This window comes from Schistocerca nitens, chromosome 9 (genome assembly GCF_023898315.1).
Source record: "Schistocerca nitens isolate TAMUIC-IGC-003100 chromosome 9, iqSchNite1.1, whole genome shotgun sequence".
Classification (NCBI taxonomy): domain Eukaryota; kingdom Metazoa; phylum Arthropoda; class Insecta; order Orthoptera; family Acrididae; genus Schistocerca; species Schistocerca nitens.
This window is the reverse complement of record NC_064622.1, coordinates 233,745,821-233,766,248: the sequence shown is the minus strand read 5'-3', so window position 1 is coordinate 233,766,248 and position 20,428 is coordinate 233,745,821. Positions and strand designations below refer to the sequence as shown.

The following is a 20,428-nucleotide window of genomic DNA, read 5'->3' as shown; positions in this document are numbered from 1 at the left end:
CTTATACTACGTCCCTAATAACCCCATTGTCGACGGGGCGATAAACTCTTTCCTCAGCATCGCCTTATTTACTTCGACGCCATTCGATTACCTTTGTTCTTCTGTTATTGTTGTTCATCTTACAATTTCTTTTCAAGACACTATCCATTCCTTTTAACTGCTCTTCCAAGTCCTTGGCCATCTCTGACAGTATTACAGTGTCTAACAAAACTGCAACATTTTTAATCCTTCTGCCTGCACTTTAATTCCTTTTCCATTTAGCTCCTTGGTTTCCTTCACAGCTGGTTCAATGTACAGGCTGAAGTACGAAAGGGATAGGCTACAGCTCTATCTCACTCCCATCTCAACGATAGCTTCCTTTTCATCTCCTTCCACTCTAATAATGCTGTCTTGTTTCTGTACAAGCTGTAAATAACCCTTCTATCCCTGCGTTTTATCCCTCCTACCTTGAAATTTTTTAAAACTGTAGTGCATTCGGAGTTGTCAAAAGCCATCTAGGTATTGGTCTTAAAATCTCTCAAGCATTATTTAAAAATGACGGGAACAAAAATCAAGATGTCTGATCAGGCATTCGAGCACGGGTCCTTGCAGCAGCGAGCTCAGCTGCAAAAAAGACCGGTATATTTTCCTAGAAATGCGATTTAAGGACACTACTGTGGTAAGAGTGGCGGAGACGAATGTCAGCACACATAATTTTCTGACCATTCATTTACTGCTGGTAACGTAGCGATAAAACAGAAGATCAGTCTCTTCCAGTTTACGTAAGAAGTCTCCGAAGAGCGCAGTCGCCGGCAGCCGGCAGCCGACTTCCTCCCGTAAGCCTGGGGATTATAAAACTTTGGCGCGCTCGGCGCCAGGGGGCGGAAGCTCGTGATGGAATTTGTGTTGCAGCGACGGTGCGAGGCTGCGCGTCTCCAGCCCGGAGACAGTGATGGAGCGGCCACTTGCGCAGGGGTGCGGGGCGGCCGCTGTGATAGAAAACGCGGCTCACATAACGATAGGCAGAGCGCGGCAGTAACTGAACGTCTCCAGCGTACCATGTCCGGTTGGTCCTATAAATCTCGAAAAATTACGGAATTTTTAAAGTTTTTTAATTTAACCTGCACTTTCCTATATCTCGGACACTTTGCTCTCCAATTAATCGAGTTATCGAACCAGTTATACCAAAACCCTCATCTTCTTAGCAACACTAAAACTTCACCTCAACAGAACCACAGCATTACCTTCCATCTTAATAGAATGATGGATTAACCTGAAACTTTTTGACACATTAAAAATTTGCGCCGGAGCCAAAACCGAATTTGGTCGACTGTTATTTGCTGCTCATTGTGCACGGTAAACTTGGGTCGGCAGATTGTTCCGGTGTAATGACAAGCGCCGGCATGAACATCAAGAACGGAAGAGTGTAGAGGGCTATGAGACGACGGCAGCCAATAATATGGTGACTAGGACGACACCAAGACTGGAGCGGCATCTACACGAAGAGAATAAAAGCTCCGCACCGCCTAGCCGACGCCCCTCATCAGGTCCCTGCTGGCAGTTTTTGTTCTTTGTCGTGTGTGTTTCATCTCTTAAAGTGGCTCTAAGATGTCTTTGTCCTGGAGTGTTTTAATACTGTGGCCAACTTTTAAACTGTGCGTGTGACTTCAGTGTCTTTTTTGTGCTCTACGAATCGCCAACTATATTTTTTAAATTTATTTAGACTTTTTTTAATCGTCCCTCCATGAACGTCTCCGTGTCAGTGTATATTTTCCCTCCATTGTCTCCCCTTATTCAGTTCTTATGTCCCCCTTTTTATCGCCTTTATATATATATATATATATATATATATATATATATATATATATATATATATATAATTTTCTCCTTTTATTAGCTGTCATGTCACTTGGCTGAAGAGCGGTGGATTGTGCCGCTGCCATCCAACCCCTGCCTGCCCATATGGGGCAGGAGAATGAAATCACAATAAAAGAAAAAAAAAAAAAAACTAGCCGCAGCCAGAGTGAAAGACCGGCCATCATGCAAAGGCTACAGCAGTGACTTATGAACTGAACGGTTTTGCTTGTATTGAAAATGTATATACGGAAGGACAGTGATTATCTCCATGTCGCCATTTGCTTGCGATACACTTTTGTGAAGAAGCGAAGTTAAGTATTGAGAATTTAACTTACTGTAATGACCTCCATTAATACGATTTGCTTGAATTGGTGTCAAGCGATCCGAGAAATTACCTTGCTAAGCATCTTATATTAGACGAGTGGACAGGATACTACTACACTGATGAAAGACATCTCAGGCACACTCGTTCTGCGATTGTCACTTCCAATAAAGTGACATGCTTGCCGTACTTATTTAAATAGGATCAATTTCAACAAATATGGATATACGGAGCCGGCCGAGGTGGCCGAGCGGTTCTAGGTGCTACTGTCTGAAATCGCGCGACCGCTACTGTCGCAGGTTCGAATCCTGCCTCGGGCATCGATGTGTGTGATGTCCTTAGGTTTGTTAGGTTTAAGTAGTTCTAAGTTCTAGGGGACTGATGACCTCACAAGTTAAGTCCCATAGTGCTCAGAGCCATTTGAACCATTTTCTTTATATACTGAGTGTCCCTCCTATGAGTGGTGAGGCGCATCTTCTCTGGTGTTTCGGCAGGTATCTCCAACTACGCTTCTGCATTGTGCAGTAGAGTTAGCCCAAACAAACATCACTCATCACGTCTATCATGCGACACCCAGTATAGAGGGAAAGCGTCGATTTGTTTCCCGCTACAAACGAAATGTTTTCTTAAAGCGGAATTTTACGAGACAGAGCACTTGGCAAGAGCGCTCCCACATTAGTCTACTGCGATTTTCGTTTTATCGATATGTACAAGTAGGGACAGAAAACGGGAAGATTAACCAGTACTCCAGCAGCGATGGCACTGCCCTGGTCAACTCTGACTGCTACCGCCTAGCATGCAGCGCTCCTGATTCGCTGCTGGACTGCTGCTTATTGTTGGTGTGTTACTGTGCCTATTAATACGTAACGATAAAACAAATATCACACTAGATTAATTTTGGAGTGCTCTATTGAATGTGCGCGTAAAATTCCACTTTTAACATAGTTCTGTTTGTAATGAGAAACAACCTGATGCTTTCTACCGACACTATGAGTCAGATGAAAGACATGACGAACAATGTATGTTTGTGCTGACTCCAGCTAAACAATGTAAAAGCGAAATTTCTGGTATCTGTTAGAATAGCAGAGAAAATGCGCCTGACCACTCTTAGAGGAGATGCTCGGTGTATTGCCTAAAATATATGTCTGTACTACAGGTTACACCATTAATAACTCGAAATAACTTCGACTATGACACTACAGATGGGAGCACATGTTTAGTGAACAGCTCTTATAGTCAACTGACAACCTCTCGCAAACCAACTCTCACTCAATTAAAATTAGTGACAATCGGACATACTGGCTATCCTCTGGAATGGTACAGGGTCTGATGTGGCACTGCAATGTGAGAGATGGGTTTGTTAAATTTGTCACTATGAATTTATTAATCCAATTTAGCACTAATTAGCCATAGCACAAGGGACATGTGGCCAACCAAGCAGTCTCTACTCGCTATATATGGTTCACTAACACAAAAGAATCTGTACACACTCATGTCTAGGCGCTCACTACTGGGAACGGCATACTCAAGTGCGAGAAAGGGGACGATACATGAAACAGTGAAAGGGTGGACGCAATTGAAACACACATGCATTTTTTCATCCTCACTGTAAAGATAAATCAACGTTCTTAACTACAGTTGGCAACTACACGTCGATAATTAAAGTGGGACCTAATTTCCTGGACAGGCACGAGGTTCAAACACTTTAAATTAAACTTTAATAAAACGGGAAAAATTATCCATGCATATGGGTATCCACTTGGTTTGAAAGGCCTCGTATTATTCACTGAATAAAGCGACTCAAGCACTCACTAACAAAGTAGGTACAGTTGCACACTGGGGAGACAGTCTTGTTCGACATGGGTTCTATTTCTGATATTAAAGTATGTGCTTCTAGACCATTTTACCGTGGGAAATTCAAATATGTAAACAAAATATCGTTGTCAGGGATACTTTTTATGTAATATGTATATGTATGTATATTCACAATTCATGGCAAACACAGAGACGTTATAGAGAAATACGGGTATGTTGCCGCATCCAGTAGTGATAGTACGTGATAATTTCTTGTGCAACAGCAGGTGGGGAGAATCAGACATCATTATGTTATCCCCCGCCACACCTATGTCATTAAGACCACCTAAACCATCTCAGTAACTCGAACGGCGACAGCCGGTCGCTGTCTCGGCAGTAAAGCTTCACGCCTCCTAGGGGCAGGTGCATCGAGTTTACAAAAGTGGTGTTAGCCGCAATTTGTGTCAGTCTTAACGACTGGGTGTTTTGGCTGACAAGTAACTGTCTGACATATTTCTGAGCACGGCTGAATTTTTTAGTTCCTGTGTGTAAACTGATTGAGCCTGGTGCTGAAGGTAAAACGACTGCTTGTTTTTACACATCAGCGTTCCTCTAGTTCCCTACTATTAATTTAATACAGGTGTATTACCAAAGTGGTATTTTTAAATTTGCAGAAATGCTACGTCTTCGTGGATGTTGATATAAGCCGGACAACTTCTTCTACATCTGTGGGAAGTTCACTTTTGCCAGAAATAGGAAGAAAATTTCTTCAGTCATAAAGAAAGCATACAAACATTACTTTGGAGTAGAGGTAGGAGACCAAGATAAAGAATGGGCACCACATTTCTGTTGTGCTACATGTTACTGCAAACTAATTCAGTGGTGGAAAGGTAAAGAGAGTGTGGCGTTGTTTGCTGTTCCCATGGTGTGGAGGGAGCCTAAGGACCATGTTACTGATTGTTATTTCTGTCTAACATAAATTCAGGGTTTTACAAACAAAAAGTCGAAGAGGCACATTGTTTACCCAGATCTGCCTTCAGCGAGAATGCCAGTGCAGCATTCCAACAACCTTCCAGTACCTTCAAGAGCTCGAGGTCAAATTCCGAGTGACAGTGAAATAATTAGTACTGAAGAAATCACAGATGAAGATTCTTTATATCACTGCACAAGCGAGTCATCGCAACATTTGTGAACACAGGCAGATTTAAATGATTTAGTACGTGATCTAGGACTAAGTAAACAAAAGGCGCAGCTGCTTGGTTCAAGATTACAAGAGTATAATCTACTGCACCAAAGTACTAAAATCAGTGTGTTCAGCCACAGAGAACATGCCTTTATTTCTTATTTATCAACTGACGAAGCACTGACATTTTGCAATGACGCTGCTGGCCTGATGAAAGGGCTGAACTTCACTTATATTTCACAGGAGTGGAGACTTTTCATAGTTGGATCGAAAACAAGTCTGAAGGGTGTTTTCCTCCGTAACGGAAATAAAATACCCTCTGTTCCAGTAGCTTACGCTAGCTTGACAAAAGAGAATTACGAATTCGTACAAAGGATGCTAAATTCATTAAAATAGAATAAACACAAATGGAAAATTTGTGCATATTTCAGGGTAATTGCTATGGTACTGGGAATGCAACAAGGCTACACAAAGTATGCCTGTTTTCTTTGCGAGTTGGATAGTCGAGACCGAAATTCTCACTACGTGAAAAAGAAATGGCCTAGGCGAAGATGGAAAGTTGACGGAAAGAATGTACAACGTGAAAGTCTGGTAGCTCCTGAATTTATACTACTTTCACCGCTTCACATCAAACTTGGCCTGATGAAACAATTCGTGAAGGCCATGGATCCAACAGGCTGTGGGTTTGCGTATCTAGCTACCAAATTCCCCCGTCTTTCAGCTGCAAAAATAAAGGAAGGTGTATTTGTGGGCCCACAAATCAGGGAGCTGCAGAAAGATGCAAATTTTTAAGCATATTTAACTGATAAAGAAAAAATCGCATGGCACTGTTTCAAGATGGTGTCGGAAAACTTCCTCGGAAGAAGAAGAGCTACTAACTTCAAGGCAATGGTGAAGGATATGATCAAAGCATATCAGGATTTGGGGTGCAATATGTCTTGGAAGGTACATATGATGGAATCTCATCTGGACTACTTCACAGAGAGTTGTAGTGGCGTATTGGATGAACATGGGGAAAGATTCCATAAAGACATTTCTACCATAGAAAGGGGCTATGAAGGGAAGTTGGTACTTTCTATGTTAGCAGATTATTGCTGGAATATCATTCGAGAGAAGAAAGATTCACAATACAAGAGAAAAGAGTGATGTGCATTACAAGGCAGTTTGTCAATTTTCTGTAATTTCTCATGTCAAATAAATGCTTCAAAGTGTATGCACAAAGGTTACTGCGTTATATGTTAGATCCCACCCTCCATTAATGTGATGAACTTATAACATCATAAAGATGTGCATTTTTTTGTCGAATTTCACCTCACGTTTGCTGCACTATATCAGAAACTGAAAAAAGGAATATTATTGCGATTACTCATAAACTATCCCTGACAGAAAAAAACCAAAAACAGTTTGCAATTCAGCACTCAAAATACAACTAGGATCACAATATTTTTTATCAGCAATAGAATTTTTTTTTTTTTTTTTTTTGGTAGAACAGTGTATTTGAAAGTCGCATGTTAAATAGCCACTTTCAGCAACCTAAATGTTACTTGTTTTATATTCCTGTTGCTTCGTGAAACCAGTTATGGCTGAAGTAATGTCAAGATGATTCTGTTCCCATTATCGAAAACCAACATGGAATTTTGAAGGTTTCGGCTATGAGGGTTTAAAGACGTATGTTCTGACCAATTCTGGTAGTACGAGTCAGCAGGAGAGCTGTCCACTCACAGAGCAGCCTCCGTGTTTGTTTCAAATGCATTCTTATGTCGTGTGTTCGGCGATGTAGACAAGATGGATTTGCTGTTGAATACCGGGTGTCACTGAGTTACTGCTCGGAGAGATGGTTTCATGTGACTGGGTTGAGTGTAGGCAGTTTAAATCCGCAATCGAGTTCCGCTAATGATTCCGACGAACTTTCACTTCATAGTTAAATTTTCACTACTTCACATTGCTGACTTATTATGGCTAGCGCAAATGTACTTGAGATCCATGTGAAGTTACCGACCCTTTCTTCTTTGTAAGAGCAGTAGCTTCGGGGCTTGGTACAGAATTATTTCAAAGTCAATGAATCGTTATAATTTTGTAGTCAGTTCAGTCACTCACCTTCAGTTTAGCAATCCAAATTGTTGGTGATGTGTATGCAATTTCTATTTATGTAGTGACGATGTGTTCCCAGGTGCTGTGTGCGCTGGTCGCCTTGTATTGTCATGTGGTTTACTTTTCTAAACTCAGTTATATGAAATGGCTTCCTAATATCCTCTACCACTTCAGTTCCACTGGGCACTTATTTATTATGTAAATGTTTGGGCGTGACGTGCATTCTGCAGCCATTATGCGATCAGCTGCTGCAAAACGTAGTCATTGCCCCCAGTAATTGACACTTTTAATGATTTTCTCCAGATCTTTCACATCAAAGTGTGAGGATCCTACATCGTCACACGCCAAGATATTTATCATTATGTGTAACAATCGATCATACATTAATCGATCTGCTTCATCGCAGGATGTATACTAAAGCTACCTCTTGTTTTGCCAAGTACAGATTCAAAATAATCGCTGTCCACAAACAATGACTTGAATAATGTAATTTTATTTGTTGTGCCTATAGGATAACTGATTCCCGATTGTGATAAATAATTCAAATCATCAGTTTTTAACCATTTTCTCAGTGCTGGTTTGGGATCCTCTCAAGCTGTTTTCTTTAAGTGACAAATAGTATGAATCGAGAATGTCAGTCTTGGAATGTAGTCTCCTGTGTCGTCTAGTGAAACAAATAATAATCTATGATGTAGACGTCCTCAAGTATGCATTTCATTAAAGCAATAATAGATTTCTTACCAAATCACTCAAGTTACACTTTGTCATTGGAGTTCTGCTGTAGACTGCTTATCACATAAAAAGCTAGGTAGGATCCATGGATGCACTCGCTTTTGAGAATAATGGTAATAGCTCAGTTACTAATGGGAGAGCTTACACAAACTGTACTTCAAAGTCGAAAGTTTCTGTTTTGCTCAGACTAATTTCGTATAGTCCAGATTCTCACTTTGCTACAATGTCATCACAGAGAGGTTTCTTCGATACCGGAATGCGTCAATGATTTCGAAGAAGAACCTGAGTCGGGAACTGCGACCACGCCATGACGGTGTCGTGGACATTGGAATCAATCTGACAATACAGTTTGACTTTATTTTATGTTGGAAAACAATCGTGCTAGCTCACCATTCCAAGGAGCAATAGTTTTACAAGGATTTAATAGAAATTTGGCATGACATTGTTCTTAATAGCATGTGTAATGACCAAGGACGGGAAGTCATGCTCTGCAACGTGCTCCCAAGCTTGCCCCAAGGTTGGTAATGAGTTCTCGTGGCGGGGCATTCCATTACTCAGCAGCGCGATTGACAGCTGCTGGATGGTTATTGGTGCATGTGCAGATACTGCGATACCTCTGCCCAACGCATCTAACACGAGCTCGATGCGATCTGAGTCGGGGGAACAGCCAGGCCAGTCCATTTGCTGAATATCCTCTTGTTCCAAGAACACTTTCACCTGTGCTGTTCGGTGCGCTTGTTCATCACCATCCATAAAAGTGGAGGTGCGCATGGGGGAGGAGTACAGCGTCACAACAAAGATTTGGAGGTCAGTACTCCCAAGCCACAATAAGCATGCCCACATCGTAAGAAGTGGGCCACCAAAACGGTCACGTTCGGCAAGGTCCCTGAGTGCATCACGTACCCTCATATGGTGCGAGGTGGGAAGCCCCAAGACTTCCTCCATACAGTGCCAGTTTGTTTCCATTTTCGTTGATCGGTTATGTAGACTAAGTGATTAAAGGTAAAGCATTAAATAATTGTTATAGACTAAACTATTACAAGATCAGCTGACAGGTTTTTTGGACAACATCAAATGTTACGTCGCTTCCCACAAGCTTGCAAGTAATTGTTTTTGTAGTGTTGACAGATAATGGGTGGTTATAAGTAAAGTGAAGCTACTCACAGAGGTCCAATGTGTGCTTCAATTATTGCATGGTAGCGAAATTTGGCAGACTTTCTAATGATGGAACAAAGGCAAATATGATAAACAATAAAACTGGTGAGTGCAAAATTCTATTCACTTCTTTTATTATAAAATAGACCTTAGGAAACTTTTTTTAAAACGCCAGTGATGAGATGGTAGAAGGACTGTAGTATCCAGGCCATAATGTCCCACACAAAATTAAGGAAACCTCATTGTTTCGATTTAGTTGTCATCAATTTTCAAATAAATAAAAATTTTGTACAACAACAATAAACCAGTAGAATATCTTCTGCAGTACTACAAGAGATTGGAGTCTCACAAGCTCTTTGAAACAACTTGTAATGTTCTATGCAGGATTGCATCCCTGGTGCCTTTGGAGCTCTACGTTTTATCGAAGATGAAGAAGATAGTAGGAAAGGTAGAGTATGTCATTCGTAGACTATTGCTGCTGCACTGTCCAGGATGTAACATGTATCCTGTTTTAAGAGCAGTACCTAGAAGTAGAATTATCTGATACTACCAGAGTGTATCTCCACGACCACTTTTATGTTCATATCGCATACATACATACATACGAAATGTTTCAATTAGACTCGGTGAAAAAATTTAGTCTTTGACTGCTAGTGAAGTACGATGAGGCTATGACTTGTAGACATCCCTTATAGAAATAGAGATCCCTAATTCAGCTGACAGATACTGGGTGAGACAGACACTGGGTGGTTATAACTAAAGTGAAGTTACTCTCAGAGGTTCAATGTGTGCTTCAATTATTGCATGGCAGCGAAAATTGGCAGACATTCTAATGAGGGAAAAAAGTTAGTTCCTCTTTTGGCTGTCAGGTACAAATTAGGCGCTGTGAAAGCCAGAAAGACGACCCATCCAAACAGGCCCTGGAAGATCCATCGGGACCGTCCGACCGCCGTGTCACCCGCAGCCGATAGGCGTCTCTGCATGCGGATATGGAGCGGCATGTGGTCAGCACATCGGTCTCCCCGACGTTGCCAGTTTTCGTGTGGAGCCTCTACTTCGCTTCACTTCGGTGACATGATGGGAACTCGCGTTAGCACTACGGCAATGTCATTGGCGAATGCAAGAAAGACGTATAGAAATGTTCCCAAAAGTGTTATACTGGGAACGGGACGTGGGAAGAAAAGGTTAACCAAGTGAGGAAGGCATAATGTTGACTTTATTATCAACCGCCACTTATACAGCCTGTTCAAAATGAGCACCGGAGACGTCTAGGAGATGCTGTACAGCACCACATTTGCGCCAGATGGCCAAAATGGGAACAAATTCTTTCCACCGTTAATCGGTTCCACAATAACGCATTAGCGTGCCTGCAAAGTTTCGCTGCCACGCACTTTAATTGCAACCACAAGGTTCAGTAACAGAACGGCAATTACAAGTTGGAAAACACAATAAACGCTCGCTGGCGGTCATTAAGTATTTCTCACACCATTCTTACTCAATTAGCGAGAGATGGGATGCTATAATATAGCCTTACCGAAACCACATATGGAGTGATGGGTCTGGTGGGCGACTAGACGATAAGCACAATCGGATTGTAGATTCCTATCTTTCATCATGACAAGCGACGATAGAAAACTGTCCATGACTCCATTTCATCCCTTGTAAACAAGCCCACATGAGGATACCGCCACCAGACGTACCACCATTGTATTTGCTAATTCATTAATTCAACGTGCCCCATTACAGTATTTGTAATACTACATGAAGAAGAAGTCTAATTGTGAAGATTTACAATAGTATTGACGAAAGGCATTTAAAATGGAAAAATTCCGTTGGCCGATACAAGGTTTCCAGGTAGAACACGATAGAAGTATACTAATTACTATATTCACAACAGTAAACTTGTGTATGATCGATATAAGGTTTTCAGGTAGAACATCATTCTTTCAACTTTTCGTAACATAAATGTTCATATGCTGGGATATGATACTAAATCGTAAAAGTTGTGACATTCGTTCATGTACAGCTCTACCAAAACTGGCTTATCGACCGGCGTGCTGCCTCTCTTTCCCGAATACTCTTTCTTAAAGCATATCTTTCTGCATTAAGTCCGCGACACACACATAAAAAGTGATCTGTGTTTGATCACGCTCTCCACTCGTACAAGCAGCACTTGGCTAGCGTGAACCGATGGTACTAAGACATTAATAGAACCGTTACTGGAGAAATTACAACTCAGCGAGGAGGTGCTAGACGTGATAGCCTACGCTGACGACCTCCTCGTGTTGGTTGGCGGCCGCAGCCTAGAAGACCTCGAACCGAAAGTGGAACGTGCAATAACGCTACTCACTGAGTGGTGCCAAGAAGTCAAGATGAAGGTTGCACCGCATAAATCAACATACCTATTACTGAGAGGCAGTATGATAATAAATCCTACAGTCAGAATAGAAAGAACACCAGTTCTTCGGCGTCGCAAAGCAAGCTATCTAGGAGTCGTAATTGATGAATAACGGAATTATACATCTCACATAGAAATAACACCGCAACGAGCTCAAGAAGTCTTAAGTAGACTAATCAACATAGGACACAAGAGATTTCATCTGCCACCTGCATTAATCAAGCTCTGTTACAACAGCACTTTAATGTCAATTGTAGGATATGCGTTTGGGGTCTGGGCACACAGGCTCACGAGGGTGAAGCCTGCCATGACTGTGAAAATGGTGCAGCGAAACAGGATATTACGATCTGTTGGAGCATATAGAACAACTCCCGGGGGTGGGGGGGAGTCTTCTAGTGTTAATGGGGTTATGTCCACTAGACATAAAGATACGAGAGCAGACAGCATGGTGTTGGGTTACCAAAGGAAAAATAAACATCTTGGGGATACAGGTAGGGGACAAGTTTGCTGTGAGAAGAAGGGGGGGGGGGAGGAATGTGGCAACAATCCTGGGAAAATGAAGATACAGGGAGAAGGGTCTTCTAACTGTTGCCCAACATCAAGGAAAGACTTGGGATTAGTCATTTTGAGCCAAGTAGGGGACTGCTGCACTTTCTCACGGGGCATGGGCCTTATCCGACATATCTGTGTCAATTTCGTAAACGAGCTACACCAGCGTGTGACTGTAGTGCTCAAGACGGTACACCTGAGCACATCAGCTATGATTGTCCGTTATATGATGATGTGGCGCATGATTTAAGGACTCTACTACCGAAAAATGACACTTACGCCTTAGTACGACGAGCCGATACCTTCAATGTCCTCAACAATTTGGCTGACGGGGTATCACAAGAGATCATGACGGATTTCATTAGTAACCAAATTGGTTAATTGCAAAACTGATAAAGACTGAGGCGTACCCGCCCAAACCGCCGTGCGCGGAATTGGTCAGTCGCCCTTACGACTCGAATCCGCCACGCTACTGGATTAGGCCGGCGGGTGCATCTTCATATCGCAGACAACAAACAGCCTGCACCCTCAATTTAATGTACTAGATATTAGTAGTAGTATTAGGTGGAATTACAACAATAACCAAGTAGGGACTGCAGCGACTCAAACTGACTTGGCCAGTCCAGTGCCACGGGCACGCTCACTGGGATTACCTAGGTGAGCAGGCCACAACGGTAGGTTTATATATAAACTGGCACAACTGTAGCGTTGCAGAGCAGATTAAAATTAGAGTAGATTAATAAAATAGATTAACCTGGTTCACAGTTAAGCCAGTACTTGAAACTTTTTTTCTAGCAATGCTGCTTTGTTTTCATGTTGTATGATATATAGACCCACTAATTAGTTAAGGTGGTGGGTTTTGTTGTATCATTATATTGCACTCTATCAATAAAGGTTTTTTTTAAAAAAAAGACATTAATTTTCCGTGTTCACTTAGATGACTGCGATAAATTTACGGAAAGACGATGTTGAACAGTCGGCAAGAATCTTTTGTGATCGCCACTTTTGTAGTTTCAGCAAATTCTCTTCCCCATTTTTCTTTCTCAGTGTGCCTTAACATTCTTCTGATCACAGACGAAGCGAATCTCTAGCAGATTTCTGTTGTGTGTTCTCGAGTTTCTTGTGTGTAAGCATGTATACCAGTTCATTCCCAGGAGTTCCAAGATGTGCTCTCGTCCATTTGAAGTTAATACTCCGTTTCTTCTGATGCTGTTTCCTAATTTTGTTTCTGATCTCTTCTACCAAACATTTATGGTTCAGCCGGCCGGAATGGCCGTGCGGTTCTAGGCGCTACAGTCTGGAGCCGAGCGACAGCTACGGTCGCAGGTTCGAATCTTGCCTCGGGCATGGATGTGTGTGATGTCCTTAGGTTAGTTACGTTTAATTAGTTCTAAGTTCTAGGCGACTAATGACCTCAGAAGTTAAGTCGCATAGTGCTCAGAGCCATTTATGGTTCAAATGGCTCTGAACGCTATGGGACTTAACATCTGAGGTCATCAGCCCCCTAGGACTTAGAAGTACTTACACCTAACTAACCTAAGGACAGCACACACATCCATGCCCGAAGCCGGATTCGAACCTGCGACCGTAGCAGTATTGGGTTCCAGACTGAAGCGTCTAGAACCGCTCCGCCACACCGGCCTGCAATTTCTGGAATTTTTTTAATGAGTCCAGCGTAATTCTACCGTTCGTGCGTATTACAGCTGACATTTTAACATTTTTTTTCTCTCGTAAGCTCTATAGTTTCGCTGAGGCTCGCAAGATTGCTAATTGTTCTGCTTGGTAATGGTGCACCCTTTCTTTAGTGTGTACTTTAGGCATCATTATTACCACTCCTGTACCTGTTCCGTTCTCTGAATCACTCCCATCCGTACAAATCTCCACAGGGCATTCCTTGAGTTTATAATTTTCTTCTAAATGTACTGTGCTTGCTGTATGGGGCCATTGTTTTTATTCTAAAGGAGTGTCTACAGCATGGAACGCTTGTTCAATTTTTGTAATTTTATATTCTTCAGATATTGCCTGTAATTTAATAATTATTGGTGTAAGGCCTGTTAGAATGCACAAAGCTTCAGTAGGCGTCGTTGTAAACCTTCCATTTGATCAAGCGCTGGATTCCACGAATCTTCATGCAGTAGTATTTTCTTCTTACTGCGTGACTCCAGATAGGAGCTGTGTATACCAATAATGGTAGTATAGCGCCTTTGTAAATTATTTGCATTGCTTCTGAATCAAGTCCCCAGTTGAGCCTTGTTGATTTATATAAAGAATGAATAAGTTTCCAGCATAATTCAGGATAATTTCATTAAACATAAATTTAGAATCAGTAATGGCACTCAAGTATTTTAATAATTAAACTTATTGCACAATATTAAATATTGATTTGTTTTTACGCCTTCTCCTTCTTATTAGCATTGCTTTAGATTTTTGCTCATTAAAACGGATTTTGTACTTTTGGACTCAAACTGTGCGTTTTTCCATTTCTCTATTACAGAGTTCCTCGGCAATAATGGGACTATTTGCTTTGATCATCGCGATTAAGTCATCGGCAAATGCTACAGTTTGTGTGTTCGCTGTGTAATCCGAATTAAACAGAGAATTACACTGTATATTCCAAAAACCTGGGCCAAAGTGAGATACCTGAGGGTACCCTTTTACTCCCTTTCCTCGTTTGATGCTGTTAAACACGAACACTTCTGTTCTATTACTGAAATAGTTTTTTGCAAGGTTATGTAAGTTCCTTGTAAGTATTGCAGTAGCGCTTTAAAGATGAGGGTACTTTTCCGGCTCAATATTACGCAAAGATCAACACAAAGAGACTGATGCAATTTTTTTCCAAAATGCTTCCTCAAATTGAGGTACCCATTTTTAGCAGATATGCATGACATGATGGCTGAGGTACTAGACCTATTTAATTCCACCTATTATGTATATTTCAAGGAAAAAAGTATCACATCTGACATTTTAATTTTTATAATTGTTTTCCGAATAAAAATGTTATTTATTCTATAATTTAGTTAATTCTGCAATAATGCATAGGTCTACTACATAAGTATGGACTATTGCAAGTTACAGAAAAAAATGAGAGCAATGATTTATAAACTTTAGGAAATATTTGTACCTGAGTTCTGAAAAATAAAACTTGCTGGAAATTGCGAATGAAGATATGAGTCCAATTAAACTGTGCCTTAGAACATTCCTGACGTAGAGTCTTCATCCTGCAGCATTTCTTCATCTTCAATCTTCCTCTTGGCATTACATTTAGCACTTCTTGCTTCTTTGGTAACTTTAAGTGCGACTCTTTCAACTTCATGCACCCATTGTCTGTCACACGCAAGCAATTGATGTTCCGTATTAGAGCCACATTTTATGCCTAAATTTCTCAGGACTTCCAATAATCCTATCACTCCATCATTAAAACATATCACTGCATCTAGTACACCAAATTTTAACGTATTTAGTCCTACAAAAACATTCTTGGGTAATATTTCCCTTATACAATGGTTGAAACTTTTATTTGTATTCTGAGTGCCCCAATGAAGACATTTACTAAGCAAAACAGAGTCACTCAGGTCTCTGAAAATCGGTTTTATTTCAGTCATAACAGGCTGAGGAAGAGAATGCTTATGATGGTATGTTTGACAACTTTCTTTTGCTTTTTGGTAACCACACCAAGAATCTGCTCCTTTAGGGCAAAGTCCGTTAACAGAGTGGTCATCTGTGGGCAGCGTATGAAAGTATGTGGCCCATACAGCTTTTCCCGTTGCTGTAACATCATTCAGAGGTGCAGTTCGTGTAATGGCCAGTCCATAATAACTCTGAAGGTCTATTTCAGTTGCTGTCAATCTGCCTTGGGCAGACAGACATTTTCGATAAGATAGCAACTTTCCTTTCATTTATCTTCGTAGATTCCTGAGTCTAGTACCCATCCTCTTTTGAACATATCCATTACCGAATATTGAACTCAATAATTTTATTGAAAATTTTAGAGTCCCCATCGTCTAGGTACTTCATATATGTAATGTTATAAATGGAAACCGACCTCTGAAATATTTGTAGAGCTCTATCACACTCCATACCTCCACTGTAGCCATCATAATTCTTAGAACACTGCAAACCACAAAACGTTGGAGCAGCCTTTTCTCCTTTTCCTATTGAGCGCATTGCATACACTAAGTTCTAATTCACATCATATGACTTATGCACAACGTTCGAAGTCATTTTCCAGGTAGATTTATTGCAGGGTCTACACAGAACAACTAATTTGGCGCTAAGCCCTTCCTACTAGACAGTCTACACCATTCCATTGTTTACGTTTCGTCACTTCCTTTATCAAAGAAGATGAGGTGCCCACATCAACAACAACAAACCCACTACAAACAGGGTCATTGTTAACACAAATATTTGAATCACCAGGAGGCGTACCACGTGGGAGTTTCCTCCCTGAAGAACTGATACGTAGGCTACTTTCAAGAGTGTGGCTTGCTTTGTTTGTGAACTGGTTACCACGTAATTTCATTTAATTGAATTTCTTGATGTGTGACATAGTTCGTATTTATTGCACACTAAAGGATACGTACTTCCACAAATATATGTACACTAGGGAAACAAACATTCGGTAACATGTGAACAAACTGCTTCAGCGAGACAAAAGTAATTACTAGCAAACATAATCATTTACAGACACTAGAAACCTGCACTGTTACCAATATATACAGTGTGCCATATGTATAATCGCTGGAAACAGAAAGTCCACCGTTCATTTACAAAAAATACTGTTTCCTGTACCAGAAATAAAGGGGGCATGGCGGCATACAAGACCGTAACATTAAAATTTGGTATATATAGATCATTTTTCATTTGAAATCCCATAATGTATATATCAATGTAATCAGGAAAGACTATAGAATTTAATAAAGTCATAAAATATTTCGATTTTTCCACCATTTAAAAGTACCCTGTATCCTTAAGAATGCTGGGCTGCCAAGCAGCGTCAAAAGCACCCTGAACATCAAGACTGACCATTATTATGTAGTGTCTATGTGATATACAGGGTGTATGAAAAAGAATAATCCTGTTCGGTATGTCTATATTTCTGAAATCAATAAACATAAACAATGAATTTTTATTTTTGATGAACGGAAAACTCAGAACATTTTTCATACCTTTTCATACGTGTTCAGTATGCTCCCCTTGAGATGCATGGCATTTTCCAATGCGGTGGTCAAATTATTCCCACACTGCAGCGAGCATGTCTTGACTTACAGCTTCCACAGCTGCTGCTATGCAGTGTCTCAGTTCATTCATTGTTGTTAATAATGGAAGAACATAAACAGAGCCTTTTATAAACCCCCACTAGAGATAATCACATACCGTCAGCTTCGGTAATCTTGGAGGCCAGTAATGTAAGGCTTAATGATTTGGTCCAGTGCGACGGATCCATTGTTCAGTAATACTTTGATTTTAAAATTCCCGCATCTCCAGATGCCAATGTGGCGGTTGCACATTCTGTTGGTAAATGAAGTCGTTCGAATCAGTCTCCAAATGTGGGAAAAGGAAGTTCTCAAGCATATCGAGATATGTGTTTACTGTAACAGTCTTCTTGACAAGGAAATGGGGACCATACACTTTTTCCCAAGAAACTGCTCAAAATACATTAAATTTAGGATTGTCTCCCTCATGTTGTACAACGTCATGTGGTTGTTCCATACCCTTATTCTCACATTATGACGGTTCATCTTTCCATTTAAATGGAATGTTGCGTTTTCACTAAAACTAAGCGTGGAAGAAAGCTTGCCAAGAACAAAATTTCAGAACTCCACACATTGTTGCTTGTCACCTGCACAAAGAGCTTGCAGTAGGTAAATTTTGTGTGGTTTCATGTGTAAACATCGACGCAACACACACCAGAAGGACATTGGGGACATACTGGGCTGTCGAGCTGCACAGGGAACAGATTTCTACAGACCCCTTGTGAAACTGGCGGACGGCCAAGCGATTTGCCTTTATACAAAGAATCTGTTTCTCCGAATTGTTCATGCCATCGTCTAATGCTCTGTGCTGTAGTAGGATTCACACCATACCTAGAACGAAAGTCACCCTGAACAAGTATTACTGACCCGCACTGCGCGAAATGTAGAATTCCAAACGCTTTCTGTTGTCCCGACACAATTTTTACTAAAGCCCACGTCATCTAGGACGCGCTTCCGCGCATAGAGGCGGAGCGGAATGGTAGCGTGGGGGGTGGGGGATGAGAACTGCGCGTGCGCGGCAGCACAGGGCGGGCAAACAAAGTCCACGTTGTCGTATTGCATTGCTGCAGAAAACAGTCCATTTGCGTACGGTACATTGTATTATGCGTTCAAATATATGAGGTGAATAATGGATATTAAAACCAATTTCGATTAAACGACATGAGAGAAATATTAATTCACGTCCACTTCTTCACAGATTTAGTCAGCGTGACATCGGGAGGCGAGAAGAGCCTTGTGGAGACGTGAAGTACAATTTTTCTCAAAACGACATTGAAACTGCTTGAAATAATTGCCATTTATTGCGATTTGAAGTGCATTATAAGCAAAAATTTAATACACAACAAAGTTAACTTCAAGCGCGTGTGTGTGTGTTTCATCATAGTTAAGTGTAATCACTGCACATAAAAAAGAATTAGTGGTAGAAAATGCTAACGTAAAAGACTATCGTAAAAATGGTCAGTAAGTTGTCATATTTTTCGTTGTTAACGGGCACGACATTACAGTGAGAGCCCGCATTTATTATCCGTTCAACAAGCAAACAACTAACCATCTTCTGCGAACAACTCCAGGGAATCTGACCGACAACATCGAAAACCACCGCTGTCTCGACAAGTAACGGTTACTGTCATTATAGGGCTTTACCAGTTCGTGCCTTGGAAATGACAGAGGTTTGCAACACGGTGGGAGAAGCTTAATTTCTCCTTGGGCAATATGCTGAGCATTGATACAAAGTTTCTGAAGTGGGCGGACACTACTGCTGCCTAGTGGGAACCGTGTAATACTCAAGAGCTTGCGCTTTCCAACAGTACGTTGTTCACGCACACATCTCAAATAACATAATAGATACGATTCTTTTCTTAAAACAGATTGTGGTATACACCACTTCTAACAAACACCGAACAACGCGCTCCAGTATGCGGCCGCCAAATACATCGCTGGCCGCACTTCTCTGGGAGGCCCGCTGCTTCCATCGCTGGCCGTCCTCACACGCACGCTCCCTTACGTGGCCGAGAAATACATCGCTGGCCGCACTTCTCCGGGCGGCTCGCGGCTACCATCGCTGGCCGCCTTCGCGCGCGTGCGTTTGTCAGCACCCAGCAATTGGCTACGCCAGGAAGCATTGCGATTGGTTTTCCCTGGAAAACAGCGACCCCAGCCGACGGCTCCATTAACTAGCAAGCCTTATATGAACCCGGCCGCCGCCGCAAACGACAGTTCTCATCGGGAAGTGCAGTACGCCCTGTTCCAGCTGCTTGTGGATGACTCGCCGCACCACTCGAGGTTACCTGGCTGCTCGGCGGAAATCTTGAGACTTCGCTTGGAGAGACTGAACTTCACTGGACTTGGGAATAATTCCGGGACGTGCACCCCACCATGCACATTTGGACATTGGTATAACCAAACTTTAATTATGCATTACTTCTGAGTGTGAGCCTGGGTAGACGCTTGGCTAACATAATTGTTAAAAAGTGATTTGTGATTTAATAAACCAGACTGAAGAGGTTATTGTGTTATTCCTGGTTTTAACACAGATGATTCTTTTTGTTGCACCCTGTACGTAAGTTCTTGACAGCCAGCAATCTAATCGAGTGCCCCTTTCTGTGTAGTAAATTTTTGTGGTAAGGTCTTATGGGGCCAAACTGTTGAGGTCATAGGTCCTTAAGCCTACGCACTACTTATATAACATAAACTAACTGAATCTAAGGAAAACACACACACCCATGCCCGAGGAAGGACTCAAACCTGGAGTGGGGAAGCCGCGCGGACCGTTACAAGGCGCCCATGACCGCGCGGCTACGCCGAGGGGCGTGTGGAATAAATCCATTATGATTGTTGATTCGGTGGCCCTTAGAGAAGCCATGGTGCGTAATTCTAATAATTAATAGCTTGTCCAATACTTTTCCCTCCCCACGCAGATGGCTGATGGGACGCAATTTGGACACTTCATAATTTTTTCTTTACCAGGTTTAAGAATGGGTACTATTTTAGCTCCTTTCCACAATCTCGGTAAGCAACCTTTGCTTAGGCGACTGTTTTTTAAAGCGGTAAGACAACATTTTTGTTAATTTACGCTATAGTTCTGTAGTTTTCATTTCAAAAATCGTGTACAGACA

At 41.5% G+C, this 20,428-nt stretch overlaps 1 protein-coding gene across 1 annotated transcript in view; it reads left to right on the top strand.

Annotated features, from left to right (window-relative positions):
* Positions 1–19,740, top strand: part of LOC126204153 (uncharacterized) — a 231,450-nt gene extending 211,710 nt beyond the window's left edge. Inside the window, exon 7 of the mRNA XM_049938561.1 lies at positions 19,228–19,740. Coding sequence (XP_049794518.1) covers positions 19,228–19,740 — 513 coding nt within the window. The remainder of the gene's footprint in view (positions 1–19,227) is intronic.
* The last annotated feature ends 688 nt before the right edge of the window (positions 19,741–20,428 follow it).